The sequence below is a fragment of the Neoarius graeffei genome, chromosome 3, assembly GCF_027579695.1.
Source record: "Neoarius graeffei isolate fNeoGra1 chromosome 3, fNeoGra1.pri, whole genome shotgun sequence".
In the NCBI taxonomy this organism is placed as follows: domain Eukaryota; kingdom Metazoa; phylum Chordata; class Actinopteri; order Siluriformes; family Ariidae; genus Neoarius; species Neoarius graeffei.
Genome location: NC_083571.1, coordinates 1,295,222 through 1,316,907, shown reverse-complemented (window position 1 = coordinate 1,316,907; position 21,686 = coordinate 1,295,222). Strand labels below are relative to the sequence as shown.

At 46.4% G+C, this 21,686-nt stretch overlaps 1 protein-coding gene across 1 annotated transcript; it reads left to right on the top strand.

The window, feature by feature from the left end:
• Positions 1–16,911: 16,911 nt before the first annotated feature.
• LOC132882665 (fatty acid-binding protein, brain-like) lies at positions 16,912–18,809 on the top strand. The gene is made up of 4 exons (XM_060915750.1): positions 16,912–17,021; positions 17,099–17,271; positions 18,473–18,574; positions 18,660–18,809. The coding sequence occupies exons 1-4, from the start codon at positions 16,952–16,954 to the stop codon at positions 18,708–18,710; spliced, it is 396 nt and encodes a 131-aa protein (XP_060771733.1). The 5' UTR covers positions 16,912–16,951; the 3' UTR covers positions 18,711–18,809.
• Positions 18,810–21,686: the final 2,877 nt, after the last annotated feature.

Below are 21,686 nucleotides of genomic sequence, written 5' to 3'. Positions count from 1 at the left end.
TCTCACTGGAGATGGTCAAGTCAAGTAGATTGTCATTTCTACAATATACAGTTGGTACAGTACACACTGAAATGAAACAATATTCCTCCAGGACCATGTTGCTCCATAAAACAAGACAGAACTACATGAGACTACTCAAGACTACAGAAAGTGCATGTGTGCAAAATATAGGCAATCATCACAAGACAGTGCAATAAAGACAGGACAAAAGGCATCGTAAAAAAGACAGTGCAGTGCCAACCAGTCCACAGTTCTGGTATGAATAAAGTGCAAGAGGTAGCAGGTTCTGCAGAAAGATGTCACAATATTTTAATAAAATGCTGTAAATATAAACATCTCATCTCATTATCTCTAGCCACTTTATCCTGTTCTACAGGGTCACAGGCAAGCTGGAGCCTATCCCAGCTGACTATGGGCGAAAGGTGGGGTACACCCTGGACAAGTCGCCAGGTCATCACAGGGCTGACACATAGACACAGACAACCATTCACACTCACATTCACACCTACGGTCAATTTAGAGTCACCAGTTAACCTAACCTGCATGTCTTTGGACTGTGGGGGAAACCGGAGCACCCGGAGGAAACCCACGCGGACACGGGGAGAACATGCAAATTCCACACAGAAAGGCCCTCGCCGGCCACGGGGCTCGAAGCCGGACCTTCTTGCTGTGAGGTGACAGCGCTAACCACTACACCACCCTGCCGTCCTAAATGTAAACATACCATACTAATTGAATGGAAATTGCTAAGGGACTTGTGTGTATGTGTGTGTGTGCGCGCGCGTGTGTGTGTGCATGTTGTAAGAAATAATGCGTTTTCAGCCAATGAGCCCCTGCCCTACAAAGAGGAAGACAAAGCATCGCAGAGGAAGAAGGAGCAAGTGAAGGCGGGAGAGACAGAAAAGAAACTACTACCAGAAACACACTCTGCTGAAGACAGAGATTGTCAAGCTGAGGGTTAGGGTGAGGGGAAATCACCAGACAGAGTCGATTGCATGCTGCAGTCATTGCAGGAAATCGGGCTGAATGAGCATGCTAATGCCAGATCGCTTCAGTCACATCTCAGCAACAACGGGGAAGATCTGCAGCAGACGAAATTACTAATTACTAATTAATTGCTATTAATTTGTATTAATTAATTAATTAATTAATTAATTAATTAATTAATTAATTCCTAATCTTTTTTTTTCTCCAAATAACTTTCCAGTATCCTCTTCATTTTTTTATTGTACTTTCCTTTTCCAACACACCATCAGTAGGGTAAAACTAACCTGTCTCATGATGGTCTTCCCCCTCCTAGAACTGCCACCTTATTGTGCTGGAGGGGTTTGTGTGCTTGAATGAGCCTAGGAGCTATGTTGTCGGGGGCATTATGCCCCTGTTAGGGTTTCCCAAGGCAGACAGGTCCTAGGTGACAGGCCAGACCAAGAGCAGTTCACCAAAACCCTTATGGAGAAACCATCGAGGACCGTGATGTCACCCGGTATGGTGCAGCCAGGGCCCCAACCTGGAGCCAGGCCTGGGGTTGGGGCTCATATGCGAGCACTTGGTGGCCGGGCCTTTGCCCATGGGGCTGGGCTTAGCCCAAAGAGGTGACGTGGGCCCGACCTCCTGTGGGTTCACCACCCACAGAGGTAGCAGTAGGGGACTGGTGCAGTGTGGATTGGGTGGCAGTCGAAGTCAGGGGCCTCGACGACCTGATCCCCGGACACAGCGGCTAGCTGTTGGAACATGGAATGTCACTTCGCTGGGGGGGAAAGAGCCTGAGCTTGTGTGGGAGGTTGAGAGGTACCGGCTAGAGATAGTCAGGCTCACCTCCATGCACAGCTTGGGCTCTGGAATCCAGCTCCTCGAGAGGGGCTGGACTCTCCACTTCTCTGGAGTTGCCCATGGTGAGTGGCGGCAGGCTGGTGCGGGCTTGCTTATAGCTCCCCAGCTCAGCCACCATGTGTTGAAGTTTACCCCAGTGAACAAGAGGGTCGCGCCTCTGCGCCTTCGGATTGGGGAGAGGGCTCTTGCTGTTGTTTGTGCCTACGGGCCGAATAGCAGTGTAGAGTATCCGGCCTTCTTGGAGTCCCTGGGAGAGTTACTGAGGGGTGCTCAGACTGGGGACTCCATTGTGTTACTGGGGGACTTCAATGCTCACGTGGGCGACGACAGTGACACCTGGAGGGGCGTGGTTGGGAGGAACGGCCTCCCTGATCTGAACCCGAGTGGTGTTTTGTTATTGGACTTCTGTGCTAGTCACAGTTTGTCCATAACAAACACCATGTTCGAGCACAGGGGTGTCCATAAGTGCACGTGGCACCAGGACACCTTAGGTCGGAGGTCGATGATAGACTTTGTTGTCATTTCATCTGATTTCCGGCCCTATGTCTTGGACACTCGGGTGAAGAGAGGGGCTGAGCTGTCACCTGATCACCACCTGGTGTTGAGTTGGATCAGCTGGTGGAGAAGGAAGCTGGACAGACCTGGCAGGCCCAAACGTATGGTGAGGGTCTGCTGGGAACGTCTGGCCAAGCACTCTGTTGGGGATGTCTTTAACTCCCACCTCCGGGAGAGCTTTTCCCAGCTTACAAGGGAGGCGGGGGACATTGAGTCTGAGTGGACCATGTTCTCTACCTCCATTGTGGACGCAGCTGTTTGGAGCTGTGGCCGCAAGGTCTCCAGTGCCTGTCGTGGTGGCAATCCCCAAACCTGGTGGTGGACACCGGAAGTAAGGGATGCCGTCAAGCTGAGGAAGGAGTCCTATCGGGCCATGTTGACCTCCGGGACTCCTGAGGCAGCTGACAGGTATCGGCAGGCCAGGCGTGCTGCAGCTCGGGCAGTTGCGGAGGCAAAAACTCGGAACTGGGAGGAGTTCGGGGAGGCCATGGAGAAGGACTACCGGTCAGCCTCGAAGAAATTCTGGCAAACTGTCTGGCGCCTCAGGAGGGGGAAGCAGTACTCTACCAACACTGTTTACAGTGAGGGTGGGGAGCTGTTGACCTCGACTGGTGGCATTGTCGGGCAGTGGAAGGAATACTTTGAGGATCTCCTCAATCCCACCATCATGTCTTCCATTGAGGAGACTGAGGCTGATGACTCAGAGGTGGACTCGTCCATTACCCAAGCCGAAGTCACTGAGGTGGTTTGCAAGCTCCTCGGTGGCAAGGCACCGGGGGTGGATGAGATCCACCCTGAGTATCTCAAGTCTCTGGATGTTGTGGGGCTGTCTTGGTTGACACGCCTCTGCAACATCACATGGTGGTCGGGGACAGTGCCTCTGGAGTGGCAGACTGGGGTGGTGGTCCTTCTTTTTAAGAAAGGGGACCGGAGAGTGTGCTCCAATTATAGGGGAATCACACTTCTCAGCCTCCCGGGGAAGGTTTACTCCAGGGTACTGGAGAGGAGAATTTGACCCATAGTTGAACCTCGGATCCAGGAGGAACAATGCGGTTTTCGTCCTGGTCGCAGAACACTGGACCAGCTCAATACCCTTCATAGGGTGCTCGAGGGTTCATGGGAGTTTGCCGAACCAGTCCACATGTGCTTTGTGGATCTGGAGAAGGCATTCGACTGTGTCCCCCATGGTATTCTGTGGGGGGTGCTTCGGGAGTATGGGGTTCGGGGCTCTTTGCTAAGGGCTGTCCGGTCCCTGTACGAACGGAGCAGGAGTCTGGTTCACATTGCCGGCAGTAAGTCAGACCTGTTCCCAGTGCATGTTGGACTCTGGCAGGGCTGCCCTTCATCACCAGTTCTGTTCATAATCTTTATGGACAGAATTTCTAGGCGCAGCCAGGGGCTGGAAGGAATCCTGTTTGGGAACCACAGGATTTCATCTCTGCTTTTTCGGATGATGTTGTCCTGTTTGCTTCTTCAAACCGGGACCTTCAGCATGCACTGGGGTGGTTTGCAGTTGAGTGTGAAGCGGCTGGGATGAGAATCAGCACCTCCAAGTCCAAGGCCATGGTTCTCGACCGGAAAAGGGTGGCTTGCCCTCTCCATGTTGGTGGAGAAGTCCTGCCTCAAGTGGAGGAGTTTAAGTATCTCGGGATCTTGTTTACAAGTGAGGGAAGGATGGAGCGTGAGATCGACAGGTGGATCGGTGCAGCCTCCACAGTGATGCGGTCACTTTACCGGTCTGTCGTGGTGAAGAAGGAGCTGAGCCAAAAAGGCAAAGCTCTCGATTTACCGGTCGATCTATGTTCCGACTCTCACCTATGGTCATGAGCTTTGGGTAATAACCGAAAGAACAAGATCGCGGATACAAGTGGCCGAAATGAGTTTCCTTCGCAGGGTGGCTGGGCGCTCCCTTAGAGATAGGGTGAGAAGCACAGTCACTCGGGAGGAGCTCAGAGTAGAGCCGCTGCTCCTCCACATCGAGAGGAATCAGCTGAGGTGGCTCGGGCATCTTTTTCGGATGCCTCCTGGATGCCTCCCTGGGGAGGTGTTCCAGGCATGTCCCCCTGGGAGGAGGCCCCGGGGAAGACCCAGGACACACTGGAGGAACTATGTCTCTCGGCTGGCCTGGGAAGGCCTCGGTGTTCTTCCCAAGGAGCTGGCTGAGGTGTCTTGGGAAAGGGAAGTTTGGGCTTCCATGCTTAGACTGTTGCCTCCGCAACCCGGTCCCAGATTAAGCAGAAGAAGATGAGACGAGATGAGACTTTCCTTTTCCATATTGTACTTTCCACTTTCGCTTTCCTTTTTCCATTTTTTTCTTTCTCTTTTTTCAGAAGAACACCGAGACCAGAAGCTTTCTTTTTTTTTTCTCCTCCTGTGTAAAGACCACAAGTGGAGGCCATCCACATTGGATCTGCTTTAATATAAACAGATCTTCGATTAAGGTACATGAATCCTTTCATCATGGCACACCTTCAGCCTGTTCAATGTGCTGAGTGCAGGATATTTAGTCATTCTTCCTCTGTCACTAGCGATAGCTTTATATGTGATATGTGCAGATTAGTTAGCTCTCTGATGGAGAAGATTATAGTGATAGAAGTGCGTATCCAGGTTTTAGAGAAGGCCAGTGAGAATGAGAACAGTGTAATTTCTGTAGGGGAAAGTCTGGATGCCCTAGGTGGAGTTAGTAATCCCCCAACTCCGGCATTAGAGTCCTTACAGCAGGGCGAATGGGTGACGACTCAGCAGCATAAGCGTAAAGCCAAAGCTACCGCTGAGGCTCACCCATGGGAGCACCACTCCTCTCTGCGTCATGTTTCGAATGGGTTTGCTCTCCTTAGTGATGCACTCACTGAGAAACCTGAAAGAGCTCTGGTTATAGGGGACTCTATCATACGGCACGTGAAATTAGCTCAGCCTTTAGGGGCACCAGCAGCTTTAGTCAGGTGTATACTGGGAGCCAAAGTGCCAGACATAGCAGGTAATCTTAGGGTCCTAGGCAAGCACAGGTTCTCAAACATAGTTATCCATGCAGGAGCTAATGATATACGCCTTTGTCAGTCTGAGGTTACTAAGAGTAACTTTGTAGAGGTATTTAAATTAGCGAAGGCGATGTCCGATGCTGTAGTATGCTCTGGCCCCATCCCAATGCAGCATGGCAATGTAGCTTACAGCAGGTTATGGTCGCTGAACTGCTGGTTGTCCAGGTGGTGCTCTCAAAGCAGTGTGGGCTTTATACTGTAGATAATTGGGCTAATTTTGAGGGCACTGCTGACCTGTTAGGGTGGGACGGTATCCATCCCACTTGGGAAGGTGCTGCTCTCATTTCCTGCAGCATAGGTCACAGTCTCAGAACAGGCCTAGTTAATTTCTGACAATCCAGAGCCAAGGCCAGGGAGCAGAAGAACAGGTTAAACTGACTGTCTGCTAGCTACACAGAGTCGTCACTCAGGGTCCACTACATTGAGACTGTGTCTGTTGCCCAAGCTCAACAAAAAGGTAGAAATATTCAGAAAGTTTGTTCCAGTAACCTAATCAATATAAAATTAGATCATACTGACTGTACAGCTGCTGCCAGCACCTTTGATCTAAAGGTGGGGCTATTAAATATTAGATCTCTTACATCTAAAGCGCTAATGGTTAATGAACTCATTACTGATCAGGAGTTTAATGTACTTTGTTTAACTGATACATGGATTAAGCCAAATGAATATATAGCATTAAATGAAGTGAGTCCTCCTGGATACAGTTACAGTATATACACCAGCCTCGTCGAACTGGCAAAGGAGGAGGCATCACGGTTATTTATAATGATTATCAAGGTGTTACACACAAACCTGGTTATAAATTTAATACTGTGGCAGTGGGAGCGTGGTCAAGCGCCGGTCTGTGACAGGAGGGCGGAGTCAGGGAAGGTAAGTGGCAGAATCACTACACCTGATGTCAGTTAACCTGCGTTTGTGTGTGTCTTCCCAGTGACCGCACCCTACTTAAGGAGGGAGAGCGAGAGCAGAGGGCTCATCCCCGAACCCGACGCCGGTTGTGTGTGTTTGTCTGTGTTAGTCACTGATGTTTCACTGAAAAGTGTGGCAATAAAAGCCTTGTTTACGAACCTGATCTCTGTCCTGCCATCCTCTGTGCTCCACCCTTTGTTAGAACTGTTACAGTGGTGCTGAAACCCGGGACCTGGAGCGCAGCAGCCAATCAGGCCCATGGAGTCCTTCCCGTTTGCCAAACTGGTCCATGCCCTTGCCATGGCCCAGCAAAGCCAGCACTAGGCGCTAATCACCCTCCGAAAGGAACAGGAACAGCGCTTTGAGGCTCTGGTGCTGACCCAGCAAGAAGATTGTGAGGCACTCCAGCACCTCCTCGCGTTGGCGGGGTCCATCAGCGCTCCCACCATGGGCCCATCCCCCCTCACCCTAACCAAGATGGACCCGCAGGATGACCCCGAGGCATTTATCATGCTCTTCGAGCAAGTTGCAGAGACCTCGGGGTGGCCGATGAAGGAGCGCGCGGCGCACCTCCTCCCCTTGCTAAAGGGAGAGGCACAGCTGGCGATGCTACAGCTCCCCACTGACTGCCGGCTGGCCTACGCAGACCTCCACCGGGCCGTCCTCCAACGTGTGGGGTGCACCCCTGAGCAGCAGCGTCAGCGCTTCCGCGCTTTGCACTTGGAGGAAGTCGGCCGGCCGTTCGCGTTTGGCCAGCAACTCCGGGACGCCTGCTGGCGGTGGTTGAGGGCTGACAACCGTGACGCCAAGGGGATCATCGACCAGGTGGTACTGGAGCAATTCGTTGCTCGCCTGCCTGCAGGAACCACGGAGTGGGTCCAGTGCCACCACCTGGCGTCGCTGGATCAGGCAATCAAGCTGGCAGAGGACCATATGGCGGCTGTCCTGGCGGCAGGACAGCAGACAGCCTCTTCTCTCCTCTCCTTTTCTCTTTCTCTCCCTCTCTCCTCCTGTGTCTCATCCTCGCCCCATTCCCCCAACATGGAGGTGGGGGCCGGCGCCACCGGCCCGCCGCACCCGTGGTGCCCTCCCATTTCTCCCTTCTGTGTCTGTCTCTCCCCCCCCCCCTCAGGTGAGTGAGCCCCAGAACACCGGTGCGGAGAGGAAGCCCGGGCCGGTTTGGTGGCGCTGCGGGGAGCCGGGCCACCTCCAACAACAGTGCACGGTAATGGAGGTGGGTGCGGTGGTTCGGATCCCTGATGCGCCAGGAGCCGTCCTCGATCGGGCCGGAGCGTATCGCATACTGGTGAGTATTCAAGGGGATACATATCAGGCATTGGTGGATTCTGATTGTAATCAGACCTCAATTCACCAAAGCCTGGTACAAAACGAGGCATTGGGGGAGCACAGGGGGTGAAGGTGTTGTGTGTGCACAGGGACATTCACAGCTACCCTTTGGTGTCAGTCCACATTTTTTTCCGAGGGGAAAAATTTATAGTGAAGGCGGCGGTTAATCCTTGCCTTACCCACTCTATAATTTTGGGGGCTGATTGGCCAGGATTTCGGGATTTAATAACACACTTAGTGAAGAGTGGGTCCTGCCATTTAACAGGGGGAGGTCCCGGTGTCGCTTTGGTGGGAGCAGCTGTCGCAGAGCCATCTACGTCATCTCCGTGTCAGAGTGAGGAGCTGCCGGCCCCTCCTCTCTCTGTTGGGGAATCCCTCGTGGATTTCCCATTAGAGCAGTCGTGAGACGAGACTCTGCGGCATGCGTTTGACCAAGTGAGAGTAATCGATGGTCAAACGCTCCAGCCGAGCGCCACCCTGTCCTTCCCCTACTTCGCGATTATGAAGGATAGATTATACCGAGTGATGCAGGACACTCAAACTAAAGAGCGAGTCACGCAGCTTTTAATTCCGAAGAGCCGCCGGGAATTGGTATTCCAGGCAGCTCACTTTAATCCCATGGCTGGACACTTAGGGCAGGATAAGAATAATGGCCCGATTCTATTGGCCAGGGATTCGCAGCGATGTCCATAGGTGGTGTACGGCGTGCCGCGAATGCCAGTTAGTAAATCCAGTGGCCATTCCAAAAGCGCCTTTGCGCCCTCTACCATTAATCGAGACCCCGTTCGAAAGAATTGGGATGGATCTTGTCAGGCCATTAGATCGGTCAACACGAGGGTACCGCTTTATATTAGTTCTGGTGGACTATGCAACGCAATACCCGGAAGCCGTGCCTCTTCACAATATCTCAGCACGCAGTATTGCGGAGGCACTCTGCCGCATCATCTCCCGAGTTGGAATCCCGAAAGAGATTTTGACTGATCAAGGCACCTCGTTTATGTCACGAACACTGAACGAACTGTATGGGTTGTTGGGTATTAAGCCGATCCGCACCAGCATGTATCACCCACAAACAGACAGTTTAGTTGAATGGTTTAATTGCACCCTCAAGAACATAATTAAAAAATTCATAAGTGAGGACACACGTAACTGGGATAAATGGTTCGAACCCTTGTTATTTGCAGTGTGCCATGGCCCAGCAAAACCAGCAAGTGTGGCAATAAAAGCCTTGTTTATGAACCTGATCTCTGTCCTGCCGTCCTCTGTGCTCCACCCTTCGTTAGAACTGTTACAGTGGTGCTGAAACCCGGGACCTGGAGCGCAGCAGCCGATCAGCCCCATGGAGTCCTCCCCATTTGCCGAACTGGTCCACGCCCTTGCCACGGCCCAGCAAAGCCAGCAAGTGTGGCAATAAAAGCCTTGTTTACAAACGTGATCTCTGTCCTGCCGTCCTCTGTGCTCCACCCTTCGTTAGAACTGTTACAAATACATTTGAAGTTCTTCATACTAATATCATGTATGTAGTCTCAAAAAGTAAGTTTACCCAGTTAATTCCGTTACTTATTATTTACAGGCCCCTGGGGCCATATTCTGAGTTTCTTTCTGAATTTGCAGATTTTATCTCAGATCTGGTTATTTCCTTAGACAAAGCTTTAGTTGTCAGAGATTTTAATATTCACTTCGATAACCCAGAAGACCCTTTGAAAACAGCGTTTGTGTTCATTTTAAATTCAGTAGGGATTAATCAGAATGTCATAGGATCGACCCATAATGGTGGTCACACCCTCAATCTAATATTAACATTCGGGTTAAAGGTAGAACATATAGTCACACTTCCACAGTCTGAAGTTATCTCAGATCATTATCTCATCTCATTCAAAATATGTCTGAGTAATAATATTTGCACCTCACCATGCTACCATATTAAACGTACATTCATGTCAACTACTGCACAGAGCTTTATAAATGATCTCCCAGAGTTATCAACTTTGATTGGGTCACTGTCAGCCCCTGCAGAACTTGATCAGGCAACTGAATGCTTAGAGTCAACTTTCCATTATACTTTAGATAATGTAGCTCATCTTGAAAGGAAAATGATCATCTCATCTCATTATCTCTAGCCGCTTTATCCTTCTACAGGGTCGCAGGCAAGCTGGAGCCTATCCCAGCTGACTACAGGCGAAAGGCGGGGTACACCCTGGACAAGTCGCCAGGTCATCACAGGGCTGACACATAGACACAGACAACCATTCACACCTACAGTCAATTTAGAGTCACCAGTTAACCTAACCTGCATGTCTTTGGACTGTGGGGGAAACCAGAGCACCCGGAGGAAACCCACGCGGACACGGGGAGAACATGCAAACTCCACACAGAAAGGCCCTCGCCGGCCCCGGGGCTCGAACCCAGGACCTTCTTGCTGTGAGGCGACAGCACTAACCACTACACCACCGTGCCGCCCGGAAAACGATCAGAGATTAAAAAAATATATAGCACCTTGGTATAATGATGACACTCGCACTTTAAAACAGACCACTCGAAAATTGGAATGGAAATGGTGTCAAATAAAATTGGTAGCATTCAAATTAGCTTGGAAGGGGAGCTTCCTGAAGTATACAGTGCCTTTCAAAAAGTATTCATACCCCTTGAACTTTTTCACATTTTTCCACCTTACAACCACGAACTTAAAAGTTTTTTATTGAGATTTTATGTGATAGACCAACACAGAGTAGCACATAATTGTGAAGTGAAACAAAAATGATAAATGGTCTTCAAAATTTTAAACAAATAAAAATCTGAAAAATGTGGTGTGCATTAATATTCAGCCCCCTGTACTCTGATACCTCTAAATACAATCCAGTGCAATCAATTGCCTTCAGAAGTCATCTAATTAGTTAATAGAGTCTGACTGTGTGTAATTTTCTCTCAGCATAAATACACTTGTTCTGTGAAGGCCTCAGTGGTTTGTTAGAGAACACTGAAGAACAAACAGCATCATGAAGACCAAAGAACTCACCAGACAGGTCAGGGATAAAGTTCTAGAGAAGTTTAAAGCAGGGTTAGGTTATAAAAAAATATCCCAAGCTCTGAACATCTCAAGAAGCACTGTTCAATCCATCATTCAAAAATGGAAAAAGTATCGCACAACTGCAAACCTACCAAGACATGGCTGTCCACCTAAACTGACAGAGCGAGCAAGGAGAGCACTGGTCAGAGAAGCAGCCAAGAGGCCCATGATCACTCTGGAGGAGCTGCAGAAATCCACAGCTCAGGTGGGAGAATCTGTGCACAGGACAACTATAAGCCATACACTCCACAAATCTGGCCTTTTTGGAAGAGTGGCAAGAAGAAAGCCATTGTTGAAAGACAGGCATAAGAAGTCCCATTTGCAGTTTGCCAGAAGCCATGTAGGGGACACAGCAAACATGTGGAAGAAGGTCCTTTGGTCAGATGAGACCACAGTTGAACTTTTTGGCCTAAATGCAAAGTGCTATGTGTGGCGGAAAACTAACACTGCTCATCACCCTGCACACACCATCCCCACTGTGAAACATGGTGGTGGCAGCATCATGCTATGGGGATGCTTTTCTTCAGCAGGGACAGGGAAGCTGGTCAGAGTTGATGGGAAGATGGATGGAGCTAAATACAGGGCAATCCTGGAAGAAAACCTGTTGGAGGCTGCAAAAACTTGAGACTGGGAAGGAGATTCACCTTCCAGCAAGACAATGACCCTAAACATCCAGCCAGAGCTACAATGGAATGGTTTAGATCAAAGAATATTCATGTGTTAGAATGACCCAGTCAAAGTCCAGACCTAAATCCCATTGAGCATCTGTGGCAAGACTTGAAAATTGCTGTTCACAGACACTCTCCATCCAATCTGGCTGAGCTTGAGCTATTTTGCAAAGAAGAATGGGCAAAAATTTCAGTGTCTAGATGTGCAAAGCTGGTAGAGACATTCCACAAAATACTTGCAGCTGTAATTGCAGCAAAAGGTGGCTCTACAAAGTAATGACACAGGGTGGCTGAATACTAATGCACATCACATTTTTCAGATTTTTATTTGTTTAAAATTTTGAAGACCATTTATCATTTTTATTTCACTTCACAATTATGTGCTACTCTGTGTTGGTCTATCACATAAAATCTCAATAAAAAAACTTTTAAGTTCGTGGTTGTAAGGTGGAAAAATGTGAAAAAGTTCAAGGGGTATGAATACTTTTTCAAGGCACTGTAGAAAAGCTCTTTGTGCTGCTAGATAAACATATCTCTCCTCCCTAATAGAAGATAACAAAAATAATCCTAGATTCCAATTTAATACTGTCGCAAAATTAACCAGGAATAAGTCCACTATAGACACATGCACACCTGCAGTATGTAGTAGCAACGACTTTATGAATTTTTTTAATGACAAAATTGAGAATATCCGACAAAATATTCAAGTTACTAATTTAAGGCCAGACAATGTAAGTGACCCTGTAGTTAACAATATAACTGTATCAGATCTCATCTCATCATCTCTAGCCACTTTATCCTTCTACAGGGTCGCAGGCTAGCTGGAGCCTATCCCAGCTGACTACGGGCGAAAGGCGGGGTACACCCTGGACAAGTCGTCAGGTCATCACAGGGCTGACACATAGACACAGACAACCATTCACACTCACATTCACACCTACGCTCAATTTAGAGTCACCAGTTAACCTAACCTGCATATCTTTGGACTGTGGGGGAAACCGGAGCACCCGGAGGAAACCCACGCGGACACGGGGAGAACATGCAAACTCCACACAGAAAGGCCCTCGCCGGCCCCGGGGCTCGAACCCAGGACCTTCTTGCTGTGAGGCGACAGCGCTAACCACTACACCACCATGCCGCCCCTGTATCAGATCATCAGTTAGAATGTTTTACTCCCCTTAGAGAAATTGAATTATTTTCATTTATCTCCACATGAAAAGCCTCAACTGGTGTACTAGATCCCTTACCTACACGTCTATTCAAACAGATAATACCTGAAGTAATTGAACCGCTTTGAAAAATAATACAGTACATTCTTTTCTTAGGATTGGCTATCTACCCAAATCCTTTAAACTAGCAGTTATCAAACCCCGATTAAAAAACCTGACCTTGATCCCTGTCAGCTGTCCAATTATCGGCCAATATCAAACCTCCCCTTTGTCTCCAAGATCCTTGAAAAAGCTGTGGCACAGCAGTTATGCTCATATTTAGTGCAGCATTTGATACCATTGATCATTCCATTCTTCTGGATAGACTCGAAAATGTTGTGGGAGTTAAGGGAACAGCCCTCTCCTGGCTCAGCTCTTATTTAAGTGATCACCATCAGTATGTTGATGTAAATGGTGATTTTTCTAGACATACTGAGGTAAAGTTTGGTTTTCCACAAGGTTCTGTCTTGGGTCCACTGCTTTTTTCTTTATATATGTTCCCTCTGAGTGATATTATTCATAAACATTGTATTAGTTTCCACTGTTATGCTGATGACGCACAGTTGTATGTTTCTGCAAAACCTGATGAGAGACACCAGCTTAATAGAATTGAGGAATGTGTAAAGGACATTAGACACTGGATGCTCATTAATTTCCTTCTGCTTAACTCTGACAAGACTAAAGTACTTGTACTAGAACCACATGCAGCTAGAAGTAAGTTTTCTGATTCCACAATAACTCTGGATGGCCTTTCTGTTTCTTCACGTGCAGCAGTAAAAGACCTCGGAGTGATTATTGACCCCAGTCTTTCATTCAAAACTCACATTCATAACATTACCTGGATAGTTTTCTTTCATCTCAGAAATATTGCTAAGATAAGAAATTTAATGTCATTCTACGACGCAAAAAATTACTTCATGCTTTTGTTCCCTCCAGGTTGGATTACTGTAATGCCTTACTCTCTGGATGTTCCAATAAGTGCATAAACAAGCTCCGGTCAGTTCAAAATGCAGCAGCAAGAGTCCTTACTAGAACTAGAATATATGACCCCATCACCCCTGTCTTTTCCACACTGCATTGGCTCCCAATCAAATTTTGTATTGATTATAAAATACTACTATTCACCTTTAAAGCACTGAATGGTCTCACTCCATAGTACCTGAGTGAACTTCTGGTCCTTTATGACCTACCACGCCTACTTAGATCAAAAGGTGCAGGCTATCTGCTGGTACCTCATATAGTGAAGGCTACATCAGGGGGCGGAGCCTTTTTTTTACAAAGCCCCACAGTTATGGAACAGCCTTCCAAGTAGTGTTCGGGACTCAGACACAGTCTCAGTGTTTAAGTCTCGGCTGAAAATATATCTGTTTAGTCAAGCCTCTTGTTAATGGTGTTTATGAGGTAAAGGCGTAGATCTGGAGGGTCCTCAGACAGATTGTTTTGGTAAACTGAGATGTATGGATGCTGTCAGTCCCCACTCGCTTGCTCACTCGAGTTCGTAGATGGTGTATTGGCTGCTGCTTTATGTCCTGAGGCTCATGCTTTATGTTAGTTTTGCTGGAGTTCCTGCTTGTACTCAGCGCAAAATGTATACTGTTCCTACTTATTCAGGTGACATTGGACATATCTAACAACCTGTGCTTCCCCCCCCAAAAAAAAATCTGTCCCTCTGTGTTACATGTCAATCCTGAGATTGAGATGCTGAACCTCTTCTGCTCCTCTGACCTGCCTGATCCATCCTGGTGCCCTGTGTCTGGTTGGAGTCTCATCACATCGCTCCTGTGGAGGATGGCCCCATGTGGACAGTTGAAAGTCACACCTGGAGGATGCTCTGGACTCTTCCAGTAATGCTTTTATGGCTGAGGACTACAGTTGACTTGCTAACTTTAGGACTGCAGTTGTCATGAACAGTTTTGCACTCAAGTTTCCATCAATGAAGAGTTTATAACATCAACGAAACTGACTTCATGTTAAAGCTGTTAATGTTATAGTAATGTTATGTTGTTGCCCAAATGAGGATGGGTTCCCTTTTGAGTCTGGTTCCTCTCGAGGTTTCTTCCTCATGTCATCTGAGGGAGTTTTTCCTTGCCACCGTCGCCGCAGGCTTCATCATTGGGGATAGATTAGGGATAAAATTAGCTCATGTTTTAAGTCATTCAAATTTTGTAAAGTTGCTTTGCGACAGTGTTTATTGTTAAAAGCACTATACAAATAAACTTGACTTGACAAACAACCATTCACACCTACAGACAACTTAGAGCCACGAATTATCCTAACCTGAATGTCTTTGGACTGTGGGTGAACCAGGAGCAAACCCACGCAGACACAGGGAGAACATGCAAACTCTACACAGAAGGGACCCCGTTGGCTGCTGGGCTTGAACCCAGAACCTTCTTGCTGGCTCCTCTTGTTGGGAATACGCCACATCACATCAAAAACTCCCAAGATTTTGCTACTAAAGTTGCAGACCTCAAACTAGACTTAGATGAAACCATGGTTTCTTACGATGTCACTTCTCTTTTCACCTGCATTCCCACCACAGAAGCAGTTGAATCTGTTAGACAACGACTCCTTCAAGACAATACCTTACTGGATAGAACAAACCTCGCTACGGACCAGATTTGCACCCTGCTTGAGCTCTGCCTGACTACCACTTATTTCCAGTTTAATGAAAGTTTCTACAGACAGTAGCATGGATGCGCCATGGGCTCACCGGTGTCCCCTATTGTGACCAATCTTTACATGGAGGAAGTGGAACATAAAGCTTTGACCACTTTTTCAGGAGTTGCTCCCAGCCACTGGTTCAGATATGTGGATGACACCTGGGTTAAAATCAAGACCCATGAAGTGGAAGCCTTCTCTAAGCACATCAATGCAGTGGATATCAACATCAATTTCACTCGGGAGGACATCAGTGGGGATAATCTAACCTTCTTGGATTGTGATGTACACATTAGACAAGACAGAAGCCTTAGCATCGAGGTCTACCGGAAACCCACACACACAGACCAGTACCTACTCTTCGACTCTCACCACCCACTGGAACACAAATTGGGGGTTATTAGGACCTTGCAACACAGGGCTCAGAATATCCCTACAATGGTAGAGGGAAAAGAGAAGGAGCAGAATCACATCAAGAAAGCACTTCAGAGCTGCGGGTATCCCAACTGGGCTTTCCTCAAGAGTAGAAAAAGGAACATAACGGACAAGGAGGATAACAGGAACAAATGCAAGAACATTGTCATTCCCTACATTTCTGGTCTATCTGAGAAACTCAGGAGGATCTTCTACAAACACAACATTCCAGTACATTTCAGACCCAGTAACACTCTGAAGCAGAAACTGGTCCACCCTAAGGACAGAATACCCAGACACAAACAGGACAACGTAGTGTATGCAATTCAGTGCAGTGAGGAATGCACGGACTTGTATATTGGGGAAATTAAACAACCACTCCACAGGCGTATGGCTCAACACAGGAGAGCCAGTTCCTCAAGCCAGGACTCTGCTGTCTACCATCATCTTAACAACAAAGGACACTCATTTCAGGATTGCAACGTATGCATTTTAGCCAGAGAGGATCATTGGTATGAGCGAGGAGTTAAAGAAGCCATTTTTGTCAACCTGGAACGGCCATCACTGAACAGAGGTGGGGGTCTAAGACATCATTTATCAGCCATCTACAATGCAGTCCTTGGCACACTTCCCAGACAACTGAATGCACACCAAAACCCAGCTGTTTTCAGTGACTCACAAGAGGACAGAGAGAATCAGCATTCCATTGATCACCTTAACGGGAAATCCATTGATCACCCTAACGACTCTCGAGGCCGTTCACATCCAGCCTCCAGTGACCCACACCAACAGGATGACTCAACGACACCTTAGATGAGCTTTTCAACCACGAGAGGATAAATACCTGATACTCCCTACTAGTCAGACAGAACTGAAGAAGCCTTTCGGATGAGAGGTGAAACGTCTTCAAGAATCTTCAAGCAAGTCTAGTTGCTCTCTTTTACCACCCACAGTTACTATGACCTGGATGACTGAGAATCTTCACAGACATCGTGCTAGCTAGTAGGGGGTAGGGCTTTCCTTAATGTCATGCAAATGAGCACCATTATGTGCCCTCCATCAATTCAATATATTCAAAACTTGATCCAAACACATTTAATAAACAAGGAATGTGGGAAAAAACTGGAAAGACTGATGTTCCTCCCACAAGCTGGGGTATAAATAAGCTTCTCCCCCACATCACACTGTGCAGGTGACTGTAGAATCAGTGTGTATTCTCACTAGACATTAGTTTAATACTACATTATAAACATGGATGCCTTTTTTGGAAGCTGGAAACTTGTGAAAAGTGAAAACCTGAATCAGTTGGTAACTGTATGTGGTAAGTTGGGTTTATTTTTTCTGTGTTGCAATTTTTTGCATTTTTTTTAACTCTACATTTACTGTCCACTTTTATAGGTGTTGAAGAGGAAGTAATAAATGTAAGGGACGTGCTTAAACCAGTCATCACCTTTTCCCAAGATGGTGACTGTGTGGTCTATAAAGTACAGTCCTCCATTCGTAAGACACAAAACAAGTTCAGATTGGGTGAAGAGTTTCATGAAGAAGTTTTCCCTGGCAGATTCTGCAAAGTGAGAATCTAAAATTAATTGTTCAACATTTTATTCAGTTTAATTTCAGGTTGCAGTTGGTAAAATTGTACAACAGTGTGTACAGTGATGAGAATCTGTACTCTCGAGTTCCGAATAACCGTGCATGCACGGCTGTTTATTTTTGTGAAAAATTCCCGCCTGCACGGTCTTATTCGGGCCTACACGCTTATTCTATTTGTCAATACAAGCACATGTGACGAATGAGTGAAAATAACGCCTGAACACAGACGACTCACTACGCACATGCGCAGACACAACGAAGCACCGCCGATGCACCAACAACACTGCCGGTGGTAAACAACATTATCTATGATCGATTTCAATCCACCAAAAATTGACATGAATTTCACCCATCCAGTTCCATAAGGTAGCATATTCTTGAGATATAATAGCATAGAAGTGAATTACAATGCAATTTTTCCAAGTAATTAAATACTTATGCCAGCGGTTCAATATTGCTGGCCCTTTTCGGGTCCTGGCTTTAAGTACTGTTTTACAACAAGATATCTATTCTTTGTTGCCAGAAGTGCCTGTGGTTAGCAGGCCACTGTTACACAGCTTGATTAGACCCGTGAGATCTGAAGTCACTACTTTTAAAGCCCCACTCAATAAAGTCTTCCTCTGCCTCTGTAATAGAATTTTGACATTTTTAAATTAGAATTTTGATGTTTTAAGACCTTAAATAAAGGTAAATTAAAGCAATTTGCATACTTGAGTTTCTCAAGCAAAAGTACTCTACTAGTATCCAGATATCATTTTTGTTTTAGATAAAAAGAACACGAACAAGAAATTTTGACAGCCATGATATGATTTGTCTGTTTACTGAATTGATATTTGGTCTCCAAGATCTGTTCAGCATAATTTTCTAGACTTCAAGTGTGCTTATCGCTTATTATATTTGTCCTAATGTGCCATCCTATACTCTTATTCCCAACTGCACTATTATTCGAAACTCGAGAATTTTCCGGCCTGCATGCTTATTTCCACCCTACACTCTTATTAATTTTTGCCCAATTTGCCGCCCTACACTCTTATTCCCAACTGCGCTATTATTTGGAACTCAAGAGTAGTCTGAATCTGATGTTCAGCATTAATAGAGAATTCAAGTCAGTTTTGCAGCTTGACATCCAATCAGTGTTTTTTGTTTGTTTGTTTGTTTGTTTGTTTGTTTGTTTTTAAGTGTACTATGAACCTCGAAGGAGAAAAACTCATCCTTGTACACCTCTATGAGGGTTGGAAGATCAGAACTGTCCTAGAGATTCAGGATGGGAAAATGATTACTGTGAGAAAAAAAAAAAAACCTCATGAATGAGACTGATGAGGCTCTTTAAAGTGAAAATCAGTGTAATTTTCTTTATATTTTACAGACTGCGACATGTGAAGACGTCACAGCAGTACGTACATATGAGAAGGTGTAAATGTTGGACAAAGTTCTTCATCACTTCTTGATTGCTGACCTGCAGTATGAAAACATGCTTTAAAATGAAGAAGAAGAAGAAGAAGAAGAAGGAGAAATGCATGAATCCTGATCAATCTAAACCAAACTCAATAAAGAATTCAGGAAAATATCCCATGTTGATGTTATTTGTTATTCAGTGTGGTTTTGACATGACAGAGCAATGCACTAATTCTAATTACACCACAGTGCTGCTGAATTCTGGATCCTGATTGGTCAGAAGGTGTTGATTAATTTTCTATCACAGCAGCTCAACAAAAGATTCCTGTACATTTATTACATTTCATTACATTACAGCCATTTAGCAGACACTCTTATCCAGAGCGATGTACAACATACCGAGAGGAGCCTGGGGAGCAGTTGGGGATTTGATGCCTTGCTCAAGGGCACTTCAGCAATTCCTGCTGGTCCAGGGAATCAAACCAGCAACCTTTTGGTCCCAAAGCTGCTTCTATAACTATTCGGCCATGGCTTCCCATGTTTATTTATGTTACAGTAATTACATCCTCATTTAAACTGTCATAGCTCACTGTGTATTTATGAGAACGAAATGAGAACCATCCGATTTTAAGTAAAATTAAAGCCGCAAGCGGCCTCGACGGGCCCTCGCGCCAGCGGCCAAGGGGGGCGGGGGCATGCGTCCCCGCGAAACACCTTCCACAGCTTCTTCGGCAAGAGACATTACTCCTGCAATGGCAACAAAGCACAGAATTGGACACATGGCAACGATAGGGTCTCGCACTGTACGGTGCGCGGGCCCTAATAATAATAGCGCCCCAATAAGGGTCTTGTAAAGAGTTTGCTTGCCAAGTTTGACAAATCAGAAGCTGCAATATCATTGCTGCCATAACCAGCACCCCCAGGGGCGAAAGTGCACAAAATTTGGCGTACATGTCAGGTGAGCTATGAAGAGTTTGCGTATGAAGTTTGATGACAATTGAGTAAATAGAAGATGAGATATAGATTTTTGAAGAATAAAATTTTTGGTTTTTCCCATGTCAGTAGGTGGCGCTATGCTGTACATGAGCAATTATGAGTTGGAAAAATAAGTGTCTACAACAGCAACGCACTATCACAAGGTAGTGGTGTGAAGGAAAAGCATTATGGAATTATTTACCAAAAACCCGTTTTGGAGCAATTGCGATGGCCAAAAAACAGCGCCCCCCATGGACGAAAATTCCCAAAATGTGGTATACATGACATGGGAGGTAGTAAGAGGGTGGCCGTGAAGTTTGACCAAATTTGAGGAAAGATTGGAATTTTTGCCCAAAAATAGCGCCCCCAGTGGCGAAATATCACAGAAAGTGGGTAACATGTCAGAAGCCCAATGAGTGATCTGCGTGTGAAGTATGAGCAGTTTTGAGCAAGTAGAAGATTTGTTATGAATTTTTAAGCATGTAAAATTTTGCATTGAAAATTGATTGACATATAACTTCTGAACGGTTTATGCTACGTGAAACGTATTTAGGAACTTTTGTCAGCCATGTCTCTAGATGATGTGTATCAATTTTGGTGACATTCCTATGAAAGGTCTAGGAGGAGTTGCGCCGTCTTCGTGGCCATGCATTTTGCACAAAAGTGAAATTACCTCACTTCCTGTTGGGCGTGGCTAATGCATTGGCAATACATTTTTGTCCGGCTTAGTGAGATACATATGCGTACCAAATGGCATACCACTACTACAAACTACATGGCAACCAGGCACCTTAATGCGGGAGGCCAAAATCACAACGAGTTAGGGGGCGCTGTAGAGGCCCTGAGGCCCGCCTGGATCTGGGCTTCTGGTTCTCAGTAGCGGGGGCAGTCTAAGAAAAAGCAGCCAAATTTCGTGCGTTGTCGACCATGGCAAGCGCCCCAATAAGGGTCTTGTAAAGCGTTTGCTTGGCAAGTTTGACAAATCAGAAGCTGCAATATCATTTTCGCCATAGCCAGCACCCCCAGGGGCGAAAGTGCACAAAATTTGGCGTAGACGTCAGGTGAGCTATGAAGAGTTTGCCTATGAAGTTTGATGACAATTGAGTAAATAGAAGATGAGATATAGATTTTTGAAGAATAAAGTTTTTGGTTTTTCCCATGTCAGTAGGTGGCGCTATGCTGTACATGAGCGATTATGAGTTGGAAAAATAAGTGTCTACAACAGCAGCGTACTATCACAAGGTAGTGGTGTGAAGGAAAAGCATTATGGAATTATTTACCAAAAACCCGTTTTGGAGCAATTGCGTCGGCCAAAAACAGCGCCCCCATGGACAAAAATTCCCAAAACGTGGTATACATGACATGGGAGGTAGTAAGAGGGTGGCCGTGAAGTTTGACCAAATTTGAGGAAAGATTGGATTTTTTGCCCAAAAATAGCGCCCCCAGTGGCGAAATATCACAGAAATTGGGTAACATGTCCGAAGCCCAATGAGTGATTTGCGTGTGAAGTATGAGCCGTTTTGAGCAATCAGAAGATTTGTTATGAATTTTTAAGCATGTAAAATTTTGCATCGAAAATTGATTGACGTATAACTTCCGAACGGTTTATCCTACGTGAAACGTATTTAGTACCTTTTGTCAGCCATGTCTGTAGATGATGTGTATCAATTTTGGTGACATTCCTATGAACGGTCTAGGAGGAGTTGTGCCGTCTTCGTGGCCATGCATTTCGCACAAAAGTGAAATTACCTCACTTCCTGTTGGGCGTGGCTAATGCATTGGCATTACATTTTTGTCCGGCTTAGTGAGATACATATGCGTACCAAATGGCATGCCACTACTACAAACTACATGGCACCCAGGCACCTTAATGCGGGAGGCCAAAATCACAACGACTTAGGGGGCGCTATAGAGGCCCTGAGCCCCGGCCAAGTTTGGGCTTTTGGTTCTGAGTAGCGGTGGCAGTTCTCGGAACTGGTGCCAAATTTCGTGCATTTTCGCCCATGGCAAGCGCCCCGAAAAT

Excerpts from the sequence above, each read along its gene's own strand:
- LOC132882665 (XM_060915750.1), top strand. The coding sequence starts at position 16,952 with ATGGATGCCTTTTTTGGAAGCTGGAAACTTGTGAAAAGTGAAAACCTG. Across the intron at positions 17,022-17,098 it reads TCAGTTGGTAACTGTATGTG|GTGTTGAAGAGGAAGTAATA; the intron begins GTAAGTTGGGTT and ends CCACTTTTATAG. Across the intron at positions 17,272-18,472 it reads TCCCTGGCAGATTCTGCAAA|TGTACTATGAACCTCGAAGG; the intron begins GTGAGAATCTAA and ends TTTGTTTTTAAG.